Genomic DNA, 22,724 nt, shown 5'->3' with positions numbered 1-22,724 from the left:
AAAACCTACACTTTAAATCTCTTGATAAACTAAAAGACGTAAATGACATTTGTATGTATTCTAAATAAAAGACAGATTGCACTGAATGTCAGCTTGCTTATTCTGCTCAAGATCAGGATTTATTGAGTCACATGTCATGCAAACTAGAAACTGCTTTTAACCACAGCTCGAGATCTGTCGCTCCAAACACAAGTTTGCGATGTTGTTTGCGAATGTTTGTTAGAACTATAGTTTCAGGAAACACAGACTCGTTGAACTGCCGATAACGGCAGATCTTGCGACCATATTTGGCTAACGAAGCTTTCAGGAAACACAGCCTTGTTTACTTCCTGTCTCTATGAAGCCCCTCCTTCTGAAAAGCACACTGTGCTCTGATTGGTCAGCTGGATCAGTGTGTTGTGATTGGTCGGCTGGATCAGTGTGTTGCGATTGGTCGAGCGCTTCGAGTGTGTTTGGGAAATGTCCCGCCACTTTCCATAACCGCCAGTTTAACACACTACTAACTAACTCAACCAGGCCCCGCCCTTTTATTCTGCGTATTATTATTATAATGAGGAATATTGTGACGTGTTCGTTCCCAGAAGAAACTCAAGATACAATGAAGGCATTTCAGGAGTCCAGAAACACTGACACTGATATAGAGAAGAACTCTCATGCTCAAACAGCAACATTACACACTAAAAGCAAAAAACATGCTTCTTGTGTGACTCGAGATGCATGTTTAAAGAGAAACTAATTTTATAGATCTTTAAACATGCTTCTTGAGTCACACACACGGCTGCTGTCAGTGATGTAATTCAGCAAGTGATTGATGGTTTGTTCTCAGGATCATTCCTGATCATCTGAGACGTGCAGTGAGACTCTGTTAACTCCAGACTAACTCAATAGCTGTTCAGAAGCACTAATAGTGAGTCGAATTACAATTCTGTCATCATTTACTCACTGACTTTCTTCCATAAACACAAAAGCAGATCTTTAGCGGTGTTCAGGTTAGAAATTGGGAATTGTTTTCTTTTTCCCCCATGATGTTCAGTTCTGAAATGTCTGCATTGTTCGTCTGATGCAGATTGAACATTAAAGTCGAATTTATCTTGATAGCAATCAATAATTGAAGTGGTTTAAATATTAAAAAATATACATATATCTTATGTGGAAGTCACAGGACCAAAAAACGTTTGTCCGAATGCAATGACAGACATCACACGTCATCAGTGCGTTTCGTGAGGCTATGTAGAGTTGTAGACAGACGTCAGTCACAGAGCGCCGCAAACAAACAGCAGCCGCCTTTTACAGTTCCTCCTAAACTGAAACAACGTCGTAACCGTAATTACAAGATGGCTTCACGTTCTCAGAGTGGGATTTATGCATTTCAATGTCAACACTATCAACGCTGAAATGAATGTGCAGCAGTCAGGTGGTACAAGAGCTGTCTCTCGTGGCGCTTTGCAGACTCTACTCTGGCAAATGTATTCACAACCTTGCAACTATTGAACTTTAAGAAATAAAGTAATACATCATTTCCATTCAACTTTTGGCCCGCAACAATAGAATAATGACAAACAAATTTGTAAAAAAAATTGCACACGGTGCACTCCGCCTCCCACTTGTCCCGACCGGGACGGTATGTTGAAAAATTTTTTTGCACTTCAACTGTGAAGCTGTACTTACACTTCTGCATTTGTGTGCAATGCCACAATGCTGCCTCTCAGGAATTACGTCACGCAACAAAGCGCCGTATTGTACGCAAAGGCAAGCGCCAGTCAATTTAAAGTACACTCTTAATGGTCCCATGAAAAACAGTGAAAACCAGACATTTTCATGAATTTATAAAACCCTCCCGGGACGCCCCGGGACAGCTCGTAAAAAGTCTGGGCAATGTCCGGGAAAAAGAGGACGTTTGGTCAGCCTACAATTTATATGTCATATATATATATATATATATATATATATATATATATATATATATATATATATATGTCAATTATATATTTCAAAGCTAATTAAATATTGTTTTTTTGATGGCCAATGCCAATATCTTAGAGAACAGGCTGGCCGAAAGCCGATATAAAGCCGATATTTTTTCATATATATACTCTATATTTATTTTAATCAATATTTAATAAATTAGAAATAAATCAAAAAACAAATCCTTACTGAAAAATAAACATGCTTATACTTTAGATGGCAACTTCTTGAATCTGCAATCCTATTACAGTATTTTCCACAAAGTAATTGTTTAAAAATATATGAATAAAAAGAAGTAAACACTTTAATAGGGCACTCAGTAATCTGCTAATTTCGTGCTCACTGGTAATCATATTTTTTCAAATAAAGACAAAGTAACGCTAATTTTACATGAACGATAAAACGATATAAATATGACACAGTGGGCAACTGGATATAGCACAGCATATTTTAAAAATTTAGGATTTAAAGTTTTTTGATGACGTCTCCTGTGAAGCTGATCTTCTGTTCACATTCACACGGACTGACTGTCACTCGCAGTAACACGTTTATGCCGGCTACAAATGCACACTTCAAAAGATATCACAGCTGGGTTCGATTAAATCTGCAAGGTTTGTGAAATTAAATATTTATTAGATATTCAGAGATTTGTTTAAATGATGTAGATGCGCATTTGCTGAATGTTGATGGTAAATGAGAAAGTATTTTAGCCTGATTGTTTGCCTTTTCTGTTACAAATAATATAAAAGCAAACGCTTTACTTTTTCACCTACGATTTACTATCTTTGTTTACCAGTTCTTTCTAACACAGTATTAGATATGACTGACAGATATCATGATTCGTAAACTAATGAAGACGGAGAATATGAGTGAGCACTGTGTGATCAGGCGCTGCCATAGAGAGCCTAAGCCCCTCCCCTTCCGGTGGACCATGGGACCTTATTTGTATGATTATTACCATACAATAATAAAATATTGTATGGTAGTCAATGGCGAGAGATAACAAATATTTGGATCCCGTTTTAATTGTGCCCTGAATTACACATATGATGTTTGTCAATTTAAAAGATACATTTTAAAGTCAAGAGAGTCGCAGTTTGATGTAAAACTGTTGAGGAATAAGACTGTGAAAATACGTAATTACAAAGACCTTTTCTCTCAATGAATGAAGCTAACTTTACTGAAGCTAACGTCTGTCATGTTTTCTATAGTCTAACGTTATTATCGTAACGTTACGCCGTCATGCCTGTGTGTTTTGTACCAGACTGCACACACACACACACACGAGCTTGGTGACGTACATAGTGCGAGACGAGAGATGTAGTTCATTGAGCGATTTTCACATAAAACTAAATGTTACTCTTCTGTTTTATGACAAACTGTGACTTTCTTGACTTTCATAATTATCTTTTAAATTGACAAACATCATACGTGTAATTCAGGGCACAGTTCAGACGGAATAAAAAGATAAGTTGTCTCTCGCCATTGACTATCATACATATTTTTTTCCGAAATAAGGTTCCATGAGCCAGAAGCTGAGGGGAGGGGCTTAGGCGCACAACCCATCAAAATATAAGTCTGGAGCGCCGTCAAAATAAAAGTCACACTTCCAACACATCGGCTAATCAGAAAAACGTATCGGCCGATGCCGATATTTTAAAAATGCCAAATATCGGCCGATATATCGGTCGACCACTACTAATTGCTATTGCTAGCCTCTTCGAAATTGCATACACTACCTTTAATTTGACTGCAAAATTAGAATATGGCATAAAACATTTGCGAATAAAGCAGCGTTTCCATCCTATGAGTTCAAGAGAACAAAATTGTCACTTCCTGAGAAATTTGCACAAATAGCAGTAATCAAACTAAGTTTCTGGAAAAAGGCTCTTTTTCCCTCCATCATAAATGAGTTTGTCTCGAAACACAATAAACGCTGTCATGTTCTCTTGCGTTCGGATGCTGGTGTTCAGGAACACACTCGTGTGAGACGCTTCTGGAGGGAATTAACCCATATCATTCTGATCACACACTTCGACTCCGGCGTTGCAGAAACACCAAACCAACATTTGAGATGCTGCTATTTTTCCACTGGTTACTCCAGTTATCCAATCAGAGCCTCTGATGAGGCACATTGAAGGATTTATTCAGAAAACGTGTATTAATTGTACTCATTTGATATTGATAAATATCTGACTCTAAATAAGCGACTCTGTTTCTGTCTCTCAGGGCCCGTCTGGTCCTCACGGGAGCCCCGGGCTGCCTGGTTTACCTGGTCTGAAGGTAAGTTTACGTTTTCAGGCTCTTTACACATTCTCTTCCAGCCACACTGATGGATTTGATGGATTTTTGTGTTGTGAAAATATCCTCCTGCCGGATCGCACTGTTGTTACATTACAGCGCATTGGCTGTTCGCTAGACGCTCGTTCACTGGCATTCTTCCTGTTCAAACTCGCCACCTTTCAAAGCTTGAATAGTTCTTTCCGTAATTTGTGTGTGTGACGTGTAGGATTTGGACAACACTGGAAAAGAGCCGTTGGGGAGACACTGACAGATTGATCTGCTGAAAGATGAGAGGAAAATATGTATATATAGCCACTATATTAAGAGCCTGTTAAAAGAAGGTGTGTGTGTGTGTGTGTGTGTGTGTGTGTGTGTGTGTGTGTGTGTGTGTGTGTGTGTGTGTGTGTGTGTGTGTGTGTGTGTGTGTGTGTTTTAGTAAAATATTTGTAATTTTATAATTTGTGCTTTTTGATAACATTTCTAAACAGTTTTCATGTATTTTTACTTTAGTTTATTAATATTTAGCTTTTAAGTAAAAATCAGCTATAATTTTTTCCGCTTTATTTAAATTACCAATAATGTTTTGAACAGTTTTAGATTTAGTCATTGTTAAGGACACTGACTGTAAGGTAGTAAATAATGGTTGTGTGTAGTGAAAGATCTGTTCTGATAGAGGAAAGGTTGCAGGTTCAAACCCCTCAAGGGTTCATCTATGAAATATTACTACTGTGATGAAGATAATAAACTTACTGAAGGTTATTCCAGCAGGACTGAACCTGTAGGAAGGGACGTGAAAGTCGTGGAAAAGAAAACGTGTGTGTGTGCGTCCGTGCATGCGAGTCTGAGTGTGTGTGTGTGTGTGTGTGTGTGTGTCCTGAAAGGTGACAGCTGACGGGTCCACGCTCTTTAAGGACCGCCACGAGATTCTTGCCCGTTGGGTAAATCATTTTGAGAGTCTCTTCAACCACACCAACCCTGTTGACCCACATATCCTGGCTAATCTGCCATCTTAGGGGGTGACCAGACAGTCTCGAAATCTAAGCTGTTGTCCCGAATCCCGAATCCGGCCCTAATTGTCCGGAAAATTATACTAAGCAAAATCTTGAGTAGTTATTACTAGTTATTAGTTATGATAGAACATTAAAAAATGTGCGTGGAGATTGAGTCGTCCTGCAGCCAGCCCCCACCGGCTGCTCATTGGCTGCAGCGTCTTTTTGTTTCTTTTTTTGAAGTTCTACAAAGATACTGTAGGCGCTAATTTAGATATGCATTGATAAGCTCATTTTCATTCATTGATTCGGTTCGTTGACATGGCTGGTGTCCCAGAACCCCAACACGCCGCTAAAAAGCAAAAACGCAGGTCTCTGCAGGTACCGGGAGGAGTGGGTGGGGAAGTATCCCTGGTAGCCAGATCCCCCCAAAGCCCCCCCAAGGCTCATCCGTCCTGAATTTTAGCCAATTTCATCTGGTCACCCTAGCCACACACCACACACCTGGACACTCCAGCACTTTACTCAGAACTTCGGCAAGCTATTGCATGGCTGAAGAACAACAAAAGCGTTGGACTCGATAGTTTTTCAAACACGGAGGATACATCCTCACGCGTCGTCTGCACATCCTGATCCAAAATATCTGGGAACATGGGACCCTCCCACAGGATTGGAAGGATGCTAACATCATGGTCATTTACAAGCAGAAATGAGACAGAACTGGGATATCTCTCCTCTCCATCGCAGCACTGGCCGAGATCAAGCTCAGCTGACTGGTTGACAATGCCGTGTGGCTTCCGGAAGACCAGATCCACGACAGACATGGTTTTTGTCTTGAGGCTGCGGCCGGAGAAGAGCCGAGAACATAACAAAGACCTTTACATGATGGAGAACTTTTCGGGGAACAAGTTTCAATCCCTTAGAAGTCTATGGAGGAGTGATCCAGCTCTCAGATTTAATCAAAAATATCTTAATTTGTGTTCCGAAGATGAACGAAGGTCTTACGGGGTTGAACAACATGAGGGAGAGTAAAATATTGACAGAATTTTCATTTTTGGGTGAACTAACCCTTTAACACAACATCCAGTCTGTACCGTTTGGCCTACAGGTTAACACTTAAAAAAACATGTCCCATCTCACCACCCCCGCCCCCACACCCCCCAGTTTTCACAAAAATGGTGTTCCACTGAAAACAGTGGACCACTTCACCTACCTCGGCTCCACTTTGTCCTCATGTAGCTCCCTTGACACAGAAATACACACTCGATAAATAAAGCCTCATCATCTTTTGGATGCCTACGCAGCAGGGTTATTGAAAACCGTAACCTGAAGGTTGCCGTAACCTGTATGTATGTGTCTCCACTCTGCTTTATGGGGCCGAGTCATGGACCGCCAGCACATCTAGAGGCCTTCCACACCCGCTGCCTACAGAAGATCCTCAGCTTGTCCCCGGAAAGACCAAATCCCCCATAGACGAAAGACAAAGATTTATCCCGCCCCTCGGATGGAGCGCTGCCAATGGTGAGTTCCCAGACCTAACATCTTGATGTTGGTCTGGCTTGCCAGGCTAGTCATCCTCAGCAACACTGACTCAGTCTGCATTGAAGCAGCTGTGGCCAAAAAACATCTGCGTTGGATAGGGCATACCATACGCATGTCTGAACACCGCAAGTCCTAGACTAATGGGTGCTAAGCGCTCTCCTGCAGGGCAATACCAGGGTTTTAAGGACTATACCAGGGACCTCCAAAAGCGAGCGAGCATCCCCCTCACACAGCTCGAATCTCTGGCACTGGACAGATCAGCCTGGCAGGACCTTTGCCACTGCTGTCTCTCAAACACACCAGGCCAACCGAGACCGACGATCCAAGAGGCGAATCAAGAGACACCATACTTTATGCGCAGCTTGTCAGTGCAGTGCGGCTGATCGGTAGTAAATGCTCCATCTGAACACCAGAGGGCGCTCTCGTGCAGACATGCCAAATATGCCCCACCACAGAAGTAGATAACGCCCGTCATTCCAGGAAATCACTATCGCTGTAGCTGAATAAACAGAAGATTGAAATGCTTTGATTGATTAAACATGACCAATAAACACACAACTGCCTTATTCCGTGTAAGAAGCCACATTATCTCACAGAATGATGAGCTCAACTGTCGTTTTGAAGTGAGTTTGGAGTAAAAGCATGTTATTAAATGTCGCCTTTTGTTGGACAAGAGGTTATTAAATGCTTCTCATGTTCTTGTTTTTTCAAATTTACGTTATACTGTAAGTGATTCAAATTCACAGTGCTTTCAGATGGAGCAGCGTTTACAGAGCCATACATCAATGACAAGCTGCGCATACAAAATCTCGATAAGCCATCTCGATTTAAGTGCGATTACATGGAAATTGCGATTAATTGTCCAGCGCTACTCGACGCCCACGAGAAGTGGCACCAGCGGCAAGACCCCAAAAATCCCGTGAGCAAGCGTCATCATCAAACGCGATGGACAGCTAAGATGAGAGATTAGAGGTGTGACTGTCCTGAAAGGTGTTCAGTTTTTCCAGCAATGGAAAAAAGGTCCAACAAGTGTGATGACGATTTCCATGTGAAAAATATTGAAAAATATGAATAAATAAACATTAATTTTCCTCAGCGCTTGCACTGCTACAGTAATCAGACAAACAGGAAGATGATCGAGACCCTGCCTGCTTTATAATGTCCCAGCAGGAAGTGATGCATCTCGTAAAGCCTCATTGCTGGAGGTTAATGCTAATGTTCAGTGGATGTGGTGTGTGTTCAGTGGATGTGGTGTCCAGTGGATGTGGTGTTCAGTGGATGTGGTGTTCAGTGGATGTGGTGTGTGTTCAGTGGATGTGGTGTTCAGTGGATGTGGTGTTCAGTGGATGTGGTGTTCAGTGGATGTGGTGTTCAGTGGATGTGGTGTTCAGTGGATGTGGTGTTCAGTGGATGTGGTGTTCAGTGGATGTGGTGTGTGTTCAGTGGATGTGGTGTTCAGTGGATGTGGTGTTCAGTGGATGTGGTGTGTGTTCAGTGGATGTGGTGTGGTGTGTGTGTTCAGTGGATGTGGTGTGTGTTCAGTGGATATGGTGTGGTGTGTGTTCAGTGGATGTGGTGTGTGTTCAGTGGATGTGGTGTGTGTTCAGTGGATGTGGTGTGTGTTCAGTGGATATGGTGTGGTGTGTGTTCAGTGGATGTGGTGTGTGTTCAGTGGATGTGGTGTGTGTTCAGTGGATGTGGTGTGTGTGTGTTCAGTGGATGTGGTGTTCAGTGGATGTGGTGTGTGTGTGTGTGTGTGTTCAGTGGATGTGGTGTGTGTTCAGTGGATGTGGTGTGTGTTCAGTGTGTGTTCAGTGGATGTAGTGTGTGTTCAGTGGATGTAGTGTGTGTTCAGTGTGTGTTCAGTGGATGTAGTGTGTGTTCAGTGGATGTGGTGTGTGTGTGTGTGTGTGTGTGTGTGTGTGTGTATGTGTGTGTGTGTGTGTGTGTGTGTGTGTGTGTGTGTGTGTGTGTGTGTGTGTGTGTGTGTGTGTGTGTGTGTGTGTGTGTGTGTGTGTGGTGTGTTTTCAGTGGATGTGGTGTGTGTTGAGTGGATGTGGTGTTCAGTGGATGTGGTGTTCAGTGGATGTGGTGTTCAGTGGATGTGGTGTGTGTTCAGTGGATGTGGTGTTCAGTGGATGTGGTGTGTGTTCAGTGGATGTGGTGTTCAGTGGATGTGGTGTGTGTTCAGTGGATGTGGTGTTCAGTGGATATGGTGTTCAGTGGATGTGGTGTTCAGTGGATGTGGTGTGTGTTCAGTGGATGTGGTGTGTTTTCAGTGGATGTGGTGTGTGTTCAGTGGATGTGGTGTTCAGTGGATGTGGTGTGTGCTCAGTAGATGTTAGGGCTGTCACTTTACTTCGAGAATCGATTGCACAATCGATCAGACCAACCAACACAAGTTTCGAAAATGAAAATAGGGAATCGATTTTAACTGCCTTTTTTTAACCAAAAATGTCTTTTAGGTAGACAGATCAATACAGTACACAGAACATGTAGGATGTTGGAAAATAACAATGTCTTTTCTGTTAACCAAATGCTTTTTAATATTCGCTATTACTTCAGTGCAAGTGAACAAGCGCGCGGTTATTTGTTGCTTAGTGACGTGTGTGTTCAAGCAAGCCAGAAATGCACAGATTCTGCGCAATATGCTGTATTTAATATATCATGAGGACTCACGAGTTGCGAATTTGCGCTAAATCCACGCAGATTTGGCTTACACGAACTTCCCCAGCAAAGTGAGTAAACATAGAAACACGCCAAATCGGCTCGTGATATGACAGCGTAACCCGCCAAAGTTCATTTTTATCCGAATTTGGCGGGTGTTAATTTATATCCTTGAATGTTGCACTCCTGTTTGTCATTGTGCAAAAAACTTCACGCCAATAAATCATCAGAAATATTGCTGACTTGTGCGCGTCTCAAGCGCCCTCTCTACGTTCGTCCTAATGCCTGTTAGTTGTCCGTGGATTTGCCAATATTTGGTGTTGAAAATGGAAACGTCTTTAGACATGGAAAAAATCGATTTTACAATCGATTCAATGATCACATGTCTGAAAAATCGAACAGGATTTTTTCACAAAAGTGACAGCCCTAGTAGATGTGGTGTGTGTGTGTGTGTGTGTGTGTGTGTGTGTTCAGTAGACGTGGTGTGTGTTCAGTGGATGTAGTATGTGTTCAGTGGATGTGGTGTGTGTTTAGTGGATGTGGTGTGTGTTCAGTGGATGTGGTGTGTGTTCAGTGGATGTGGTGTGTGTGTGTTCGACAGCAGACGTCTGCGGCTCCACAAACACACAGAGGAACTGCTGCTGTCACACACACACACACACGCTTCACCACTTTACTCGCCGCTTTTCACCACTAATTGCAGCTCAGTGTGATGAGGGTTTCCCACAGGAACACAATATTGCTCAGATGTTGCTCTTTCACAGACGCCGTTATGTGTGGGTCAAATATCATCTGGTTATTTTTGTCCTAAAAGTGCAGATCTCTGCCTTTTCTTTTCAAAATGTCAAGATATTGTGTTGTTCAATGAAAGATTGATGAAAAATAAGTGACATTGTACTTAAAACATGTTTTAAGTATTTTCTAAGTATGACCTTGCATCCAAGGTCAAAAAACACTTTAATTTTCTCATAATATCCATTGCAGCATCAGATCCTTTCTCACTTCTTCTTTCTCCTTTTCCCACTGAAACGGTTCGTTAAAGGATTAAATCTTTGTAAACCCCGCCTTTCTGAGAGCTGCTCTGATTGGTCAGATGACCCAGTCTGTTGTGATTGGTCTACTCTGCTCTGATTGGTCAGACGGCCCAGTCTGTTGTGATTGGTCTTCTCTGCTCTGATTGGTCAGATGACCCAGTCTGTTATGATTGGTCTACTCTGCTCTGATTGGTCAGATGACCCAGTCTGTTGTGATTGGTCTACTCTGCTCTGATTGGTCAGATGACCCAGTCTGTTGTGATTGGTCTTCTCTGCTCTGATTGGTCAGATGACCCAGTCTGTTATGATTGGTCTACTCTGCTCTGATTGGTCAGATGACCAAGTCTGTTGTGATTGGTCTTCTCTGCTCTGATTGGTCAGACGGTCCAGTCTGTTGTGATTGGTCTACTCTGCTCTGATTGGTCAGATGGCCCAGTCTGTTGTGATTGGTCTGCTCTGCTCTGATTGGTCAGACGGTCCAGTCTGTTATGATTGGTCTGCTCTGATCTGATTGGTCAGATGACCCAGTCTGTTATGATTGGTCTGCTCTTCTCTGATTGGTCAGACGGCCCAGTCTGTTGTGATTGGTCTTCTCTGCTCTGATTGGTCAGATGACCCAGTGTGTTGTGATTGGTCTACTCTCCTCTAATTGGTCAGATGGCCCAGTGTGTTGTGATTGGTCTACTCTGCTCAGATTGGTCAGACGGTCCAGTCTCTTGTGATTGGTCTACTCTGCTCTGATTGGTCAGATGACCCAGTCTGTTATGATTGGTCTGCTCTGCTCTGATTGGTCAGACGGCCCAGTCTGTTGTGATTTGTCTTCTCTGCTCTGATTGGTCAAATAACCCAGTCTGTTGTGATTGGTCTACTCTGCTCTTATTGGTCAGATGGCCCAGTGTGTTGTGATTGGTCTACTCTGCTCTGATTAGTAAGATGACCCAGTCTGTTATGATTGATCTACTCTGCTCTGATTGGTCAGATGACCCAGTCTGTTGTGATTGGTCTGCTCTGCTCTGATTCGTCAGACGGTCTAGTCTGTTGTGATTGGTCTACTCTGCTCTTATTGGTCAGACGGCCCAGTCTGTTGTGGTCAGAAACCAAACGCTCATTATCATATCAGAATCTCAGCTCTTGATCACGGTGATACGATCAGTATAGATGGCGTGGGATTTACCGTATCAATCTCATCAAAGTGGATTTGCTTTGTCAGCAGAAAACAGCGTCTTCTCGACACAAACAACACGAACAAAACTCTTCCAGTCTCAGGTAAACTACAGTGTTTGAGGGCGGAGCTAAGAGACACTGTTCAGCCAATCAAGACCAGAGAAGGGCATTATGCAAATTAGTTACAAACTAACATAGGTTAAGCAGGAAGTGAGACTGGAATTACTTACGACTCATTTCAGACAGTTCAGAATCACTTCTTTCAAAAGACCTTTATAGACGTTTTCTATTTACAAACAGCTATGATACAGACGGATATAATACGAAAGGTCATATTTGAAAAGCATAATAAGGGCTCTTTAAAGTTCTAAATACCCTGATCTGATTTTTCCATCAAGCTTTAGGACACAGTGTTCATCTCTCTGTCCAGAGAGCGTTCTTCAGAGATGACCTGAGTGGGCAGAAGGGTCATCACTGCAGATTAACATCACCAGGGGCCAAACTGAGCTCGGTGGAAACTGTGAAGCATCTCGGTTTAGCCCACAGATTAGTCATACGCATCCACTGGGATTCCAGAGAAACAAGCCGGAGCTGTAGTGCTTTGTCCTTTACATCCCTTCTTAAGACTTCAGGGATGAAGTGGCGAGAGAAATGAGATGCGCTGCACAGAGGTTTGGCTGTAACTTGTTCTACATGAATGCAGTTCATCTGCTCTTTTGATGTTTGGTTCCTCAGTGTAAAGACAGCAGATCATGGCAGGATTTGCTGCAGTAACGTTGTGTTTCGCGGGTGTCAGATGTGGATTGGCAGCAATTGTGTTCCCATCAATGTGCTCGTTTCAAGATGAACTCAAGCAATAAAGCTCTGATTCAGGCCTGAAAGGGTTTGGACTGGTTTGATTGATGTGCTAAATTTAGCTCCTGACAAGAGACTTTTCTTTCAGTGAACTTCCAGTGACTCCCTTTGGATTTAAATGTAATCAAAATGTAATTTGTAGTACAAGATTGTACAGTTGGTTGAATCCACCAAATCAGAATGAATGAATCTATGAATACACTTGTGAATCCATGAATGAATGAACTATGATGTGGATGGATGAAATGATTGAATTATTGATCATTAGATGTATGGATTGATGAATTAAAGGGCGAGTGTGTTCATTTCTGATCATCTTACTGACTGTGTAACAGGCTAAACTGGATTATTATTAGGTTTAGTGTGTTTGCATACACATAGGAAGGAGATTTTGCCCCTAAAATCTCTCCAAATCCGCTGTTAACACTTGCTTTAATCTGTCAGCACAGAAGAACATGATTTGCATGTATCTTCTTGAACTTTAGGCATGTTTTTGAGTTTGCTTTGATTTCACAAAGAAGTTTTTGACGGCTCGGTTTATGGGATATATGGATAACACTTTACCCATTTGTTAACTTTAGTTAACAAACTAACAATGAAAAGTACTCCTAAAACATTTTTTATTCTTAATGTTAATTTAGGCATTTACTAACACATTATTAAAATCAAAAGTTGTATCTGTTGTAAAATATTATTTAATTGACTTGAGTTAAGATGAACTATCAATGAACAGTTGTAAATATGTATTGCTCATTGTTATCTAATGGGACTTTATTATAAAGTGTTACTGATATATGAGATCAAACTGAATTAACACTTTGTTTATGTCCCAGGGAGCCAAAGGAGATCCAGGACTGTCCCCAGGTCAGGCGCCGAAGGGTGATCGGGTAAATATTACACGAATACAAACTACTACAACTTCTCTCTCGGGATGCTTTGAAATGTCTTTATACAAAACCGTAAACTACAGCAATCACATCAACCGATTTCCGATGAAAATAAAAATGTCTTCTTCCATGCAGCACAGAACATAAAGCAAATCGTTAGCAGAATTTCAAATAGTGCTCATTTCGTTAATAGAAATCCATGATGAAAAATGTTCGTTGATGACCTTTTTTTTCCATGACGAAGACAAGATGACATCATTAAACGAAAACAGTCACTTTATCAACATGCAATATCACTGACGAAAAAGAGAAGACTAAAATGTACTTGAAAAATAAAAACTTGACCAATATCACTCTGTTTTTGTCAAATAAAAGAGAAAACAAATGGTTGCCAGATTTCAAGAATTAAAACCCCCAATCAGAGCTTTTCTGTTAAAAGAACATGTTTTCGCCCCAGCGTTTTACTCAATATTTGCAGTCTGACAACCCTGCGCACGCGTTCTCTCTACACTGCTGAAGAAGCGCAGATCATCTGAAACACAGAACAAGTAAGCTGGAGTTCAGCGATCGTCATCGAGATTTTCTGCTCAAATTAAAGTTTCGTTCAGTCGGTCTGTGTTCCTTCATGACCCGCTTGTGTTTACTGCGACTAAATCGAAGCTTCTCGGTGATGAACTGTAATAAATCTAAACATGAATCTCGACTAAATCGAAGCTTCTCGGTGATGGACTAATAAATCTAAACATGAATCTCGACTAAATCGAAGCTTCTCGGTGATGAACTAATAAATCTAAACATGAATCTCGACTAAATCGAAGCTTCTCGGTGATGAACTAATAAATCTAAACATGAATCTCGACTAAATCGAAGCTTCTCGGTGATGAACTTATAAATCTAAACATGAATCGTCTAAATCGAAGCTTCTCGGTGATGAACTAATAAATCTAAACATGAATCGTCTAAATCGAAGCTTTTCGGTGATGGACTAATAAATCTAAACATGAATCGTCTAAATCGAAGCTTTTCGGTGATGAACTAATAAATCTAAACATGAATCGTCTAAATCGAAGCTTTTCGGTGATGAACTAATAAATCTAAACATGAATCTCGACTAAATCGAAGCTTCTCGGTGATGAACTTATAAATCTAAACATGAATCGTCTAAATCGAAGCTTCTCGGTGATGAACTAATAAATCTAAACATGAATCTCGTCTAAATCGAAGCTTTTCGGTGATGAACTAATAAATCTAAACATGAATCGTCTAAATCGAAGCTTCTCGGTGATGAACTAATAAATCTAAACATGAATCGTCTAAATCGAAGCTTTTCGGTGATGGACTAATAAATCTAAACATGAATCTCGACTAAATCTAAGCTTTTCGGTGATGAACTAATAAATCTAAACATGAATCTCGACTAAATCTAAGCTTCTCGGTGATGAACTAATAAATCTAAACATGAATCGTCTAAATCTAAGCTTCTCGTGATGAACTAATAAATCTAAACATGAATCGTCTAAATCGAAGCTTCTCGGTGATGAACTAATAAATCTAAACATGAATCGTCTAAATCGAAGCTTCTCGGTGATGAACTTATAAATCTAAACATGAATCTCGACTAAATCTAAGCTTTTCGGTGATGAACTAATAAATCTAAACATGAATCTCGACTAAATCTAAGCTTCTCGGTGATGAACTTATAAATCTAAACATGAATCGTCTAAATCGAAGCTTCTCGGTGATGAACTAATAAATCTAAACATGAATCTCGACTAAATCGAAGCTTCTCGGTGATGAACTTATAAATCTAAACATGAATCGTCTAAATCGAAGCTTTTCGGTGATGAACTAATAAATCTAAACATGAATCGTCTAAATCGAAGCTTCTCGGTGATGAACTAATAAATCTAAACATGAATCGTCTAAATCGAAGCTTTTCGGTGATGGACTAATAAATCTAAACATGAATCTCGACTAAATCTAAGCTTTTCGGTGATGAACTAATAAATCTAAACATGAATCTCGACTAAATCTAAGCTTCTCGGTGATGAACTAATAAATCTAAACATGAATCGTCTAAATCTAAGCTTCTCGTGATGAACTAATAAATCTAAACATGAATCGTCTAAATCGAAGCTTCTCGGTGATGAACTAATAAATCTAAACATGAATCGTCTAAATCGAAGCTTCTCGGTGATGAACTTATAAATCTAAACATGAATCTCGACTAAATCTAAGCTTTTCGGTGATGAACTAATAAATCTAAACATGAATCGTCTAAATCTAAGCTTCTCGTGATGAACTAATAAATCTAAACATGAATCGTCTAAATCGAAGCTTCTCGGTGATGAACTAATAAATCTAAACATGAATCTCGACTAAATCTAAGCTTCTCGGTGATGAACTAATAAATCTAAACATGAATCGTCTAAATCTAAGCTTCTCGTGATGAACTAATAAATCTAAACATGAATCGTCTAAATCGAAGCTTCTCGGTGATGAACTAATAAATCTAAACATGAATCGACTAAATCTAAGCTTCTCGGTGATGAACTAATAAATCTAAACATGAATCTCGACTAAATCTAAGCTTCTCGTGATGAACTAATAAATCTAAACATGAATCGTCTAAATCGAAGCTTCTCGGTGATGAACTAATAAATCTAAACATGAATCTCGACTAAATCTAAGCTTCTCGGTGATGAACTTATAAATCTAAACATGAATCGTCTAAATCGAAGCTTCTCGGTGATGAACTAATAAATCTAAACATGAATCTTGACTAAATCGAAGCTTCTCGGTGATGAACTAATAAATCTAAACATGAATCGACTAAATCGAAGCTTCTCGGTGATGGACTAATAAATCTAAACATGAATCTCGACTAAATCGAAGCTTCTCGGTGATGAACTAATAAATCTAAACATGAATCGTCTAAATCGAAGCTTCTCGGTGATGAACGTCCTGGTTGCGTATGCAACCCACCGTTCCCTGAAGGAGGGAACGGAGGACGTAGTCGACGCGACTGAAATGGGATCACGCTAGGGAGCCTATCATCTTCGAGTACTATTGAACGAGCCAATGTAATTGGCGTGCGTGATTCGCATCACACACTCCGCCCCCGCGGCGCGGGTATAAATACGGAAGTGGGTGCACGCACTAGTTGCTTTTCGCTGAGGAGCCGAGAGTAACCCGGGGTCAGCGGTGGTCCAGCGGTAGTGGCAAGGGGACTACGTCCTCCGTTCCCTCCTTCAGGGAACGGTGGGTTGCATACGCAACCAGGACGTTCCCTTTCAGTCGATAACGTCGGACGTAGTCGACGCGACTGAAATGGGATCAACCATTGAACACGCCACTAACGCTGCCACCTTCCAGTGCCTAAACCAAAGCCTCCTGATGCCCCCGCAAACTTAAGGCGGGGAAGGACAGGGCTTAGGCCAGGGAAGTCACTGCTGTTCCTACAGGACCACTGGGAAAGCGTTCCCCGTACGTTGGAAGGAAGGGACGCTGCGGAAGCCACATCCAACCCGAGGGAGGAAATGTGGAGAATACCCATATGAACTGGGCGGAAACCGGGCAGTCTAACATATGGAATGTCACTGGGGTGGCTCCAGCCTAAGACGGGGGGAGACACACCGGACAGTGACGGCAGAGAGACTCTGCCGAGGGAAGACACGGGCTCACCGCAGGGAGCCGTATCGTGGAAGAATACACATATGGGGTCACCGAAGGGACCGCAACATATGGACCCAGCCTAACACAGGTTCCACACTGCTTACGAGTGGTAGGCCTAACACCAGACGTTCCGCACGTCCGACGTCGGAGGGGTGTGGAGGAACTCAACAGGGTTCAATTTTAAGGGAACTCAACTGGAGTAGAAAGGCGCACGTATCCAGTCCATAGGAGGGGAATGGCGCAGCAAGCCGACACTTGAACCGGGCTCACGGTGAAACTGGCTTCATGAGAAGGGAGCCCACGGGAAGCAGCGGTTCAACTAGGTGTCGTCCAGCCCCCAACTCTAGAATCTGTTTAGCAAAGTATATCGTCAACGCCCAGGCGGAGCACTTTACACTCATCATAGAGGAGCTCAACACCTAAGTGGACATGTTGCATCTCGGATCTTTGCCGAAATGAAGGCAAGCACTAAGTGCAACTTTGCATGGAAACAGCCTTCCCTCTCTGCTGAATTCCACAGATATTTGAAGAGCTGGTCTGAGGTCTATGACTTGCATTCTGTACACGTCCAAGCGAATCGGACAGAGAAGCCAGGGCTGGATCTGCCTCCTCCAGGGCAGCGCTTGCAGGCTCACCACCTGCTCCTATTACGGGAGAGGTAGGAACCTTGGGCACAATCCGAGCCGGGATCTCAGCTTGTGAGAGTTAGCCGGCCCAGACTCCAGGCACAGTACGTTGACCGAAAGCGAGCAAGTCCCTACCCTCTAGTAGAGACCACGCGAGCAGGAGAACTGATATAACAGAATTTTTAACTCACTACCTGCAGTGGCTCAGGGGCGGTCTCTGCAGTGCAGTCGCACCAGGGACAAGGCCCAAGAGGATAAAGAGGGACACAAGGATTTACAAGACCTTGCTCCTCAGGAACCTGACGATCAGAACGCATACTTCTGCAACACGATGAGCGTCGTTTAAACACCGAGGCAACATCATTTTGAGGGTGATTTAGGAAAACAGCCTACTGCAACCCATTTTGCAGGAAAGAGAGCACTGAAGTGATCGAAAGCTTTCAGGATCTCCTCAGGGGAGAAGACGCACTCAACGACTAGGTTCCACTTCTAAAGGCGTAAGCACGCTACCCAATTCTAGGGGGTGCTCGCAGAAGTGATGGTAACTAACACATGTTCTTGTGATAGCCACCTGAACCTCCGCGTTCGGATGTAAGACCGCCCGGAATCTCCGGGGGAAGAACGCGTGTGCCATCGTGCCCCGTCCCCGAATCCAGGGGAAGTCAGGAAGGCTGTTGAAGGGAACCAGGTCTAGTTGGGCCAATGAGGGGCAACTATGAAGACCTGTTCCTCTCCTGACATGGCACGTAGGTGCAAGTGACGGGCGCAAAAGACAGGAGCATTGCTCAACACAACATGTGAAGATCACTGGGCTTCAGGAGCATTTTCTGCTCAGCACTTGAGTGTGACAAGTTCACTGAGCTTCAGGAGCATTCCTGCTCAACACCTGAGTGTGATAAACTCACCGAGCTTCAGGAGCATTTCTGCTCAACACTTGAGTACGAAGAACCTCACTGAGCGACAGGAGCACTTCTGCTCAGCACTTGAGTGTGACAAGTTCACTGAGCTTCAGGAGCATTACTGCTCAACACCTGAGTGTGATAAACTCACTGAGCTTCAGGAGCATTTCTGCTCAACACTTGAGTGCGAGGAACTTCACTGAGCACCAGGAGCATTTCTGCTCAGCACTGCGTGTGATGAATTCACTGAGCTACCTGTGATGGACTCACTGAGCTACAGGAGCATTGCTGCTCAACACCAGAGTGCGATGAACTTCACTGAGTTTCAGGAGCAAATCTGCTCAACATGAAGAGTGATGATTTCACTGACTTGCAGGCGCAAGGCGACCATGAGTCGCAGTCACTTTTAGAAGGCTCACTGGGGTTAAACGCATTTCTGCGGGCCCCTGGGGCCGCTGAGTCCCAGTGTTTGTCCAAGGGTAGTCCGCTCGGTTTACCCAAACACTGGCGGAAAAATAAAACCGGGGGGGCAACTGAGCGGCCCCGGAATGGTCATGACCCAGCCGGACCCAGGGGATGGAGTCTCCACTTGCCCTGGCTATAACTGTCGTGAGGCTCGATGGCGGCACGATTGAGTAAGCGGGAGGAGTGGAATAAGGCGCCCTCAGAAGCGTCTGACTCCAAGGAGGAGGTGACGGGTGAGTTTGTGACATGCAAGGGAAGCTTGCGCAACGGTCGCAATGTCTAACAACTCGAGGCACGAATGCCCGTGTAGTCGGGGGTCGCCCAGGCCCCCGTTAAAACACGCCCTTTGTACATGGCCGCTCTGTTGAAGAGGGTTTGGCAGCAGACCGGGATGAACTATAGTCACACAGGGTGAGCTGCTCTGCCACGGTCACCTCGGGACTCGATCGTGAAGCTAGCGCTGAAGCGGTCACATATGGAGGGAGCCAAAGGCTGCGACTACCATATACCCCAGGAGCCTCTGAAAGTTCTTTCAGTGGGACCCTTTCTCACTTCAACACCAGCTGAACACATTCTCATTGGAGAGACATGTTGGACCGAGTACCTCTCCAAAACTAGAAAAGAGATACTCAGCCCGTGGGCGAGATTACTCTCTTCCAGTTGACCTGAAGACCCAACGGGCTCTGGAGCACTCGAGGGGAAGGACACTGTACTGATACTCCACCCTTAGACGCAACACACAGGATGGCCTGCGGTGCGGGAGGTAGAGATCTGAAGCACATGTCTTTCAGGTCAAAGCTGCAGACCAATCTTGGGCCAAGATGGTCACGACCCACCACCTAGTAGCACGAAGAACGAGTTTACAACTGGCCTTCGTACCGGCTGGAGGAGCGGCTATATCAAATCCTTCGCCAGCAGGATAAGATAAGCACGCACAAGTCAGGAGCACTGCTCAACACTCGGTGTGATGAATATCACTGAATTTTCAGGAGCACGTCTGCTCAACACCTAATGTGATGACTATCACTGACTTGAGCGGGGTAGCCGAGCCTGAGGTGGGGCAGCAAAGTAGAGAGAGTGGTGTTAGTGTGCTGTGCAACACTTACCTGTCTCCACAAGCGGCAGGGGGCGCGTGAGAAGGCGGATGACCGGGTCCTCGAACGCACCAAGCTGCCTGCTGGCGACCAAGGGGGAGCTGAGGGGTGTAAGGCTATACAGGGTCACACCCGCCAGACTGGCCCTCTTGGGACCCAGGAACAGATGAAATTGCTCTCTCTTTGAAGTGTGGGTACCGCTTGCTCCGCTTTTTTTTTTTTTTTTTTAGGGAGCCAGCGGCGGAACAGACACACACACAAACAAAGGCTCCACCCGGCCCTCACCCGGGGGGAGGGAGTGATCGTGCCACTCCAAGAGCATCTCATCCATTCCTGGGCGGCCCGCTCCGGAATGCTTTCGCTGTCGCTTGCCACCTGGCTTGGCAGCGCCTGGAGCGGGCTGGGCGTCTCTACTGCGGCCGGCTCCCTGCTGAGGCCTGGGTGGAGGCTGCTGCGGAGGGCCAGCAGGAGCGGCGGCCGGAGAACGCCCACGGCGACGAGCAGGCGGAGGAGCTGCCACCGGCGGCGGGTGGAGGCAGCAGCTGGCCACCGGGGCAGGATGTGCCGGATGACCTCCGTCTGCGCTTGAGCGGCAGAGAACTGTTTGATGCAGTTCTCCACCGCGTCGCCGACCAGCCCAACCTGGGAAATTGGGGAGACCAGGAACCGAACCTTGTCCGCATCCGCCATACCAACCAGGCTGAGCCAACGAAGGCGCTACTGGACCACCAAGGTGGACATCGCCAGACCGATCACGCACGCTACGACACCCGTACCCCGGAGGGTGAGGTCGGATGCAGTGCGGTGCTCACCTATGAGCGCACGGTCTGGATTACCCTCGTGCATGCCATGGGTGCCCTAGCCTGCAGCAACGCCATGGCACGCAAGAGGAAGGGGCTTGCCCACAGGCTTTGTAAGCTCTGCCCGTCGGAACGGACGAAACTCACAGGCCTTAGGGGGGAGACGAGGATCCCCCCAAAAGGCAGCGGCCGCCGGACACAGGTGCACCTGTGTCGACAGACCGCTCCAATGGAGGGACACCTCGCAACCCTTCACCGTTCCTCCATCAAGGGTAATGAGGGGGAAAAGCTATTCAGGCAGTTTCTGGCAGAGAAAGATGCTGTTCACCACCTGATAAGCTCTCCATGCATTTCGGGAAAGAAAGGCACTGGGGCGGCGAGCTGAGAACCAGCGCGGCCCGCCCCAAGATACCAAACTCCAGATTCCAACCGAGACTGAACGGGACACGGTGGAGGTTCCACTCGAGCCCGGCAGCCTCGGCGGCCCGTTTCAGCATAGCTGATAATTCTGGATCCGGCTCGGGCAACATTGAACTCCCGGAGGGAGACAATGCAGCCGAGTCATCATCTCCAGAAGTCAGCTCACCCTCTGATGCTGCAATCGGCGTCCTGTCCTCCAGGGGAGCCCCGAGTGAAACCGCTGGCCCACCCATTACAGATGGACCAGCAGAAAACACAGGAGGCTCCAGTGGTTGCAGTGGAAGGGAGGAGTGAGGAGCCCACAGGGAATGGTTACCGGGCGGGACATCCAACACTATCCTCCGGTCACCCATCCCACACAGCACCCGAGGGTGGGGCATGGTAATGGGGACTCGCTCTCCGCGAACGAAGGCGAGTCTCACCCTCAACACTGCGACAGTCATGTTCCCACAGTGAAAACATGAGCTGTCCACAAAAGCTGTCTCAGCGTGCTGTAAGCCAAACACGTGACACAACAGTTGTGACCATCAGAGAGAGACAGGGAACGACCGCACCCAGAAACGCACGGGCGGAATGACATCTTGAAAAAGACGCAAACGCACCCGTGTTGCTCTTTCAAAAAATAGGACCGTCACCAGTGCCGGAGCACACAGGGAAATGACCGCGGCAACACTGAACAGAGAACTGAAACAGTGAAGCACTCACTTTTCCGCCCTCTAACCAGCCATCAACACACACACAAACATTTAGAAATTTGTTGCTGTTAAAACAGCAGTTGAGAGCTCAAAGCTCGCGATCACCGCTGCACTCGCGCTGTAGAACACCAGCACTGGGAGAGTCTTCCTGAAGAACACCGACACACTCGCTCGTTGTAGACAACAGCACTCTCAGAGACATCAAACGATCGGCTCCGAAGCGAAAGGCAACTAGTGCGTGCACCCACTTCCGTATTTATACCCGCGCCGCGGGGGCGGAGTGTGTGATGCGAATCACGCACGCCAATTACATTGGCTCGTTCAATAGTACTCGAAGATGATAGGCTCCCTAGCGTGATCCCATTTCAGTCGCGTCGACTACGTCCGACGTTATCGACTGAAAGGGAACTAATAAATCTAAACATGAATCGTCTAAATCGAAGCTTCTCGGTGATGGACTAATAAATCTAAACATGAATCGTCTAAATCGAAGCTTTTCGTTGATGAACTAATAAATCTAAACATGAATCGTCTAAATCGAAGCTTCTCGGTGATGGACTAATAAATCTAAACATGAATCGTCTAAATCGAAGCTTCTCGGTGATGAACTGTAATAAATCTAAACATGAATCTCGACTAAATCGAAGCTTCTCGGTGATGAACT

The 22,724-nt window shown here is 44.7% G+C and overlaps 1 protein-coding gene across 2 annotated transcripts in view; it reads left to right on the top strand.

Annotated features, from left to right (window-relative positions):
- col24a1 (collagen type XXIV alpha 1) overlaps positions 1-22,724 on the top strand; it is a 153,356-nt gene that overhangs the window by 32,367 nt on the left and 98,265 nt on the right. For both annotated transcript variants that reach the window (XM_077218635.1, XM_077218634.1), the window contains 2 exons: positions 4,195-4,248; positions 13,333-13,386. In XM_077218635.1, coding sequence (XP_077074750.1) covers positions 4,195-4,248; positions 13,333-13,386 — 108 coding nt within the window. The remainder of the gene's footprint in view (positions 1-4,194; positions 4,249-13,332; positions 13,387-22,724) is intronic.

This window comes from Siphateles boraxobius, unplaced genomic scaffold (assembly GCF_051911475.1).
Source record: "Siphateles boraxobius isolate OS27281-9 unplaced genomic scaffold, OSU_SipBor_1 77, whole genome shotgun sequence".
Taxonomy (NCBI): Eukaryota; Metazoa; Chordata; class Actinopteri; order Cypriniformes; family Leuciscidae; genus Siphateles; species Siphateles boraxobius.
Note: the sequence above shows the minus strand (reverse complement) of the source record. Positions and strands in the feature narration are given on the sequence as shown.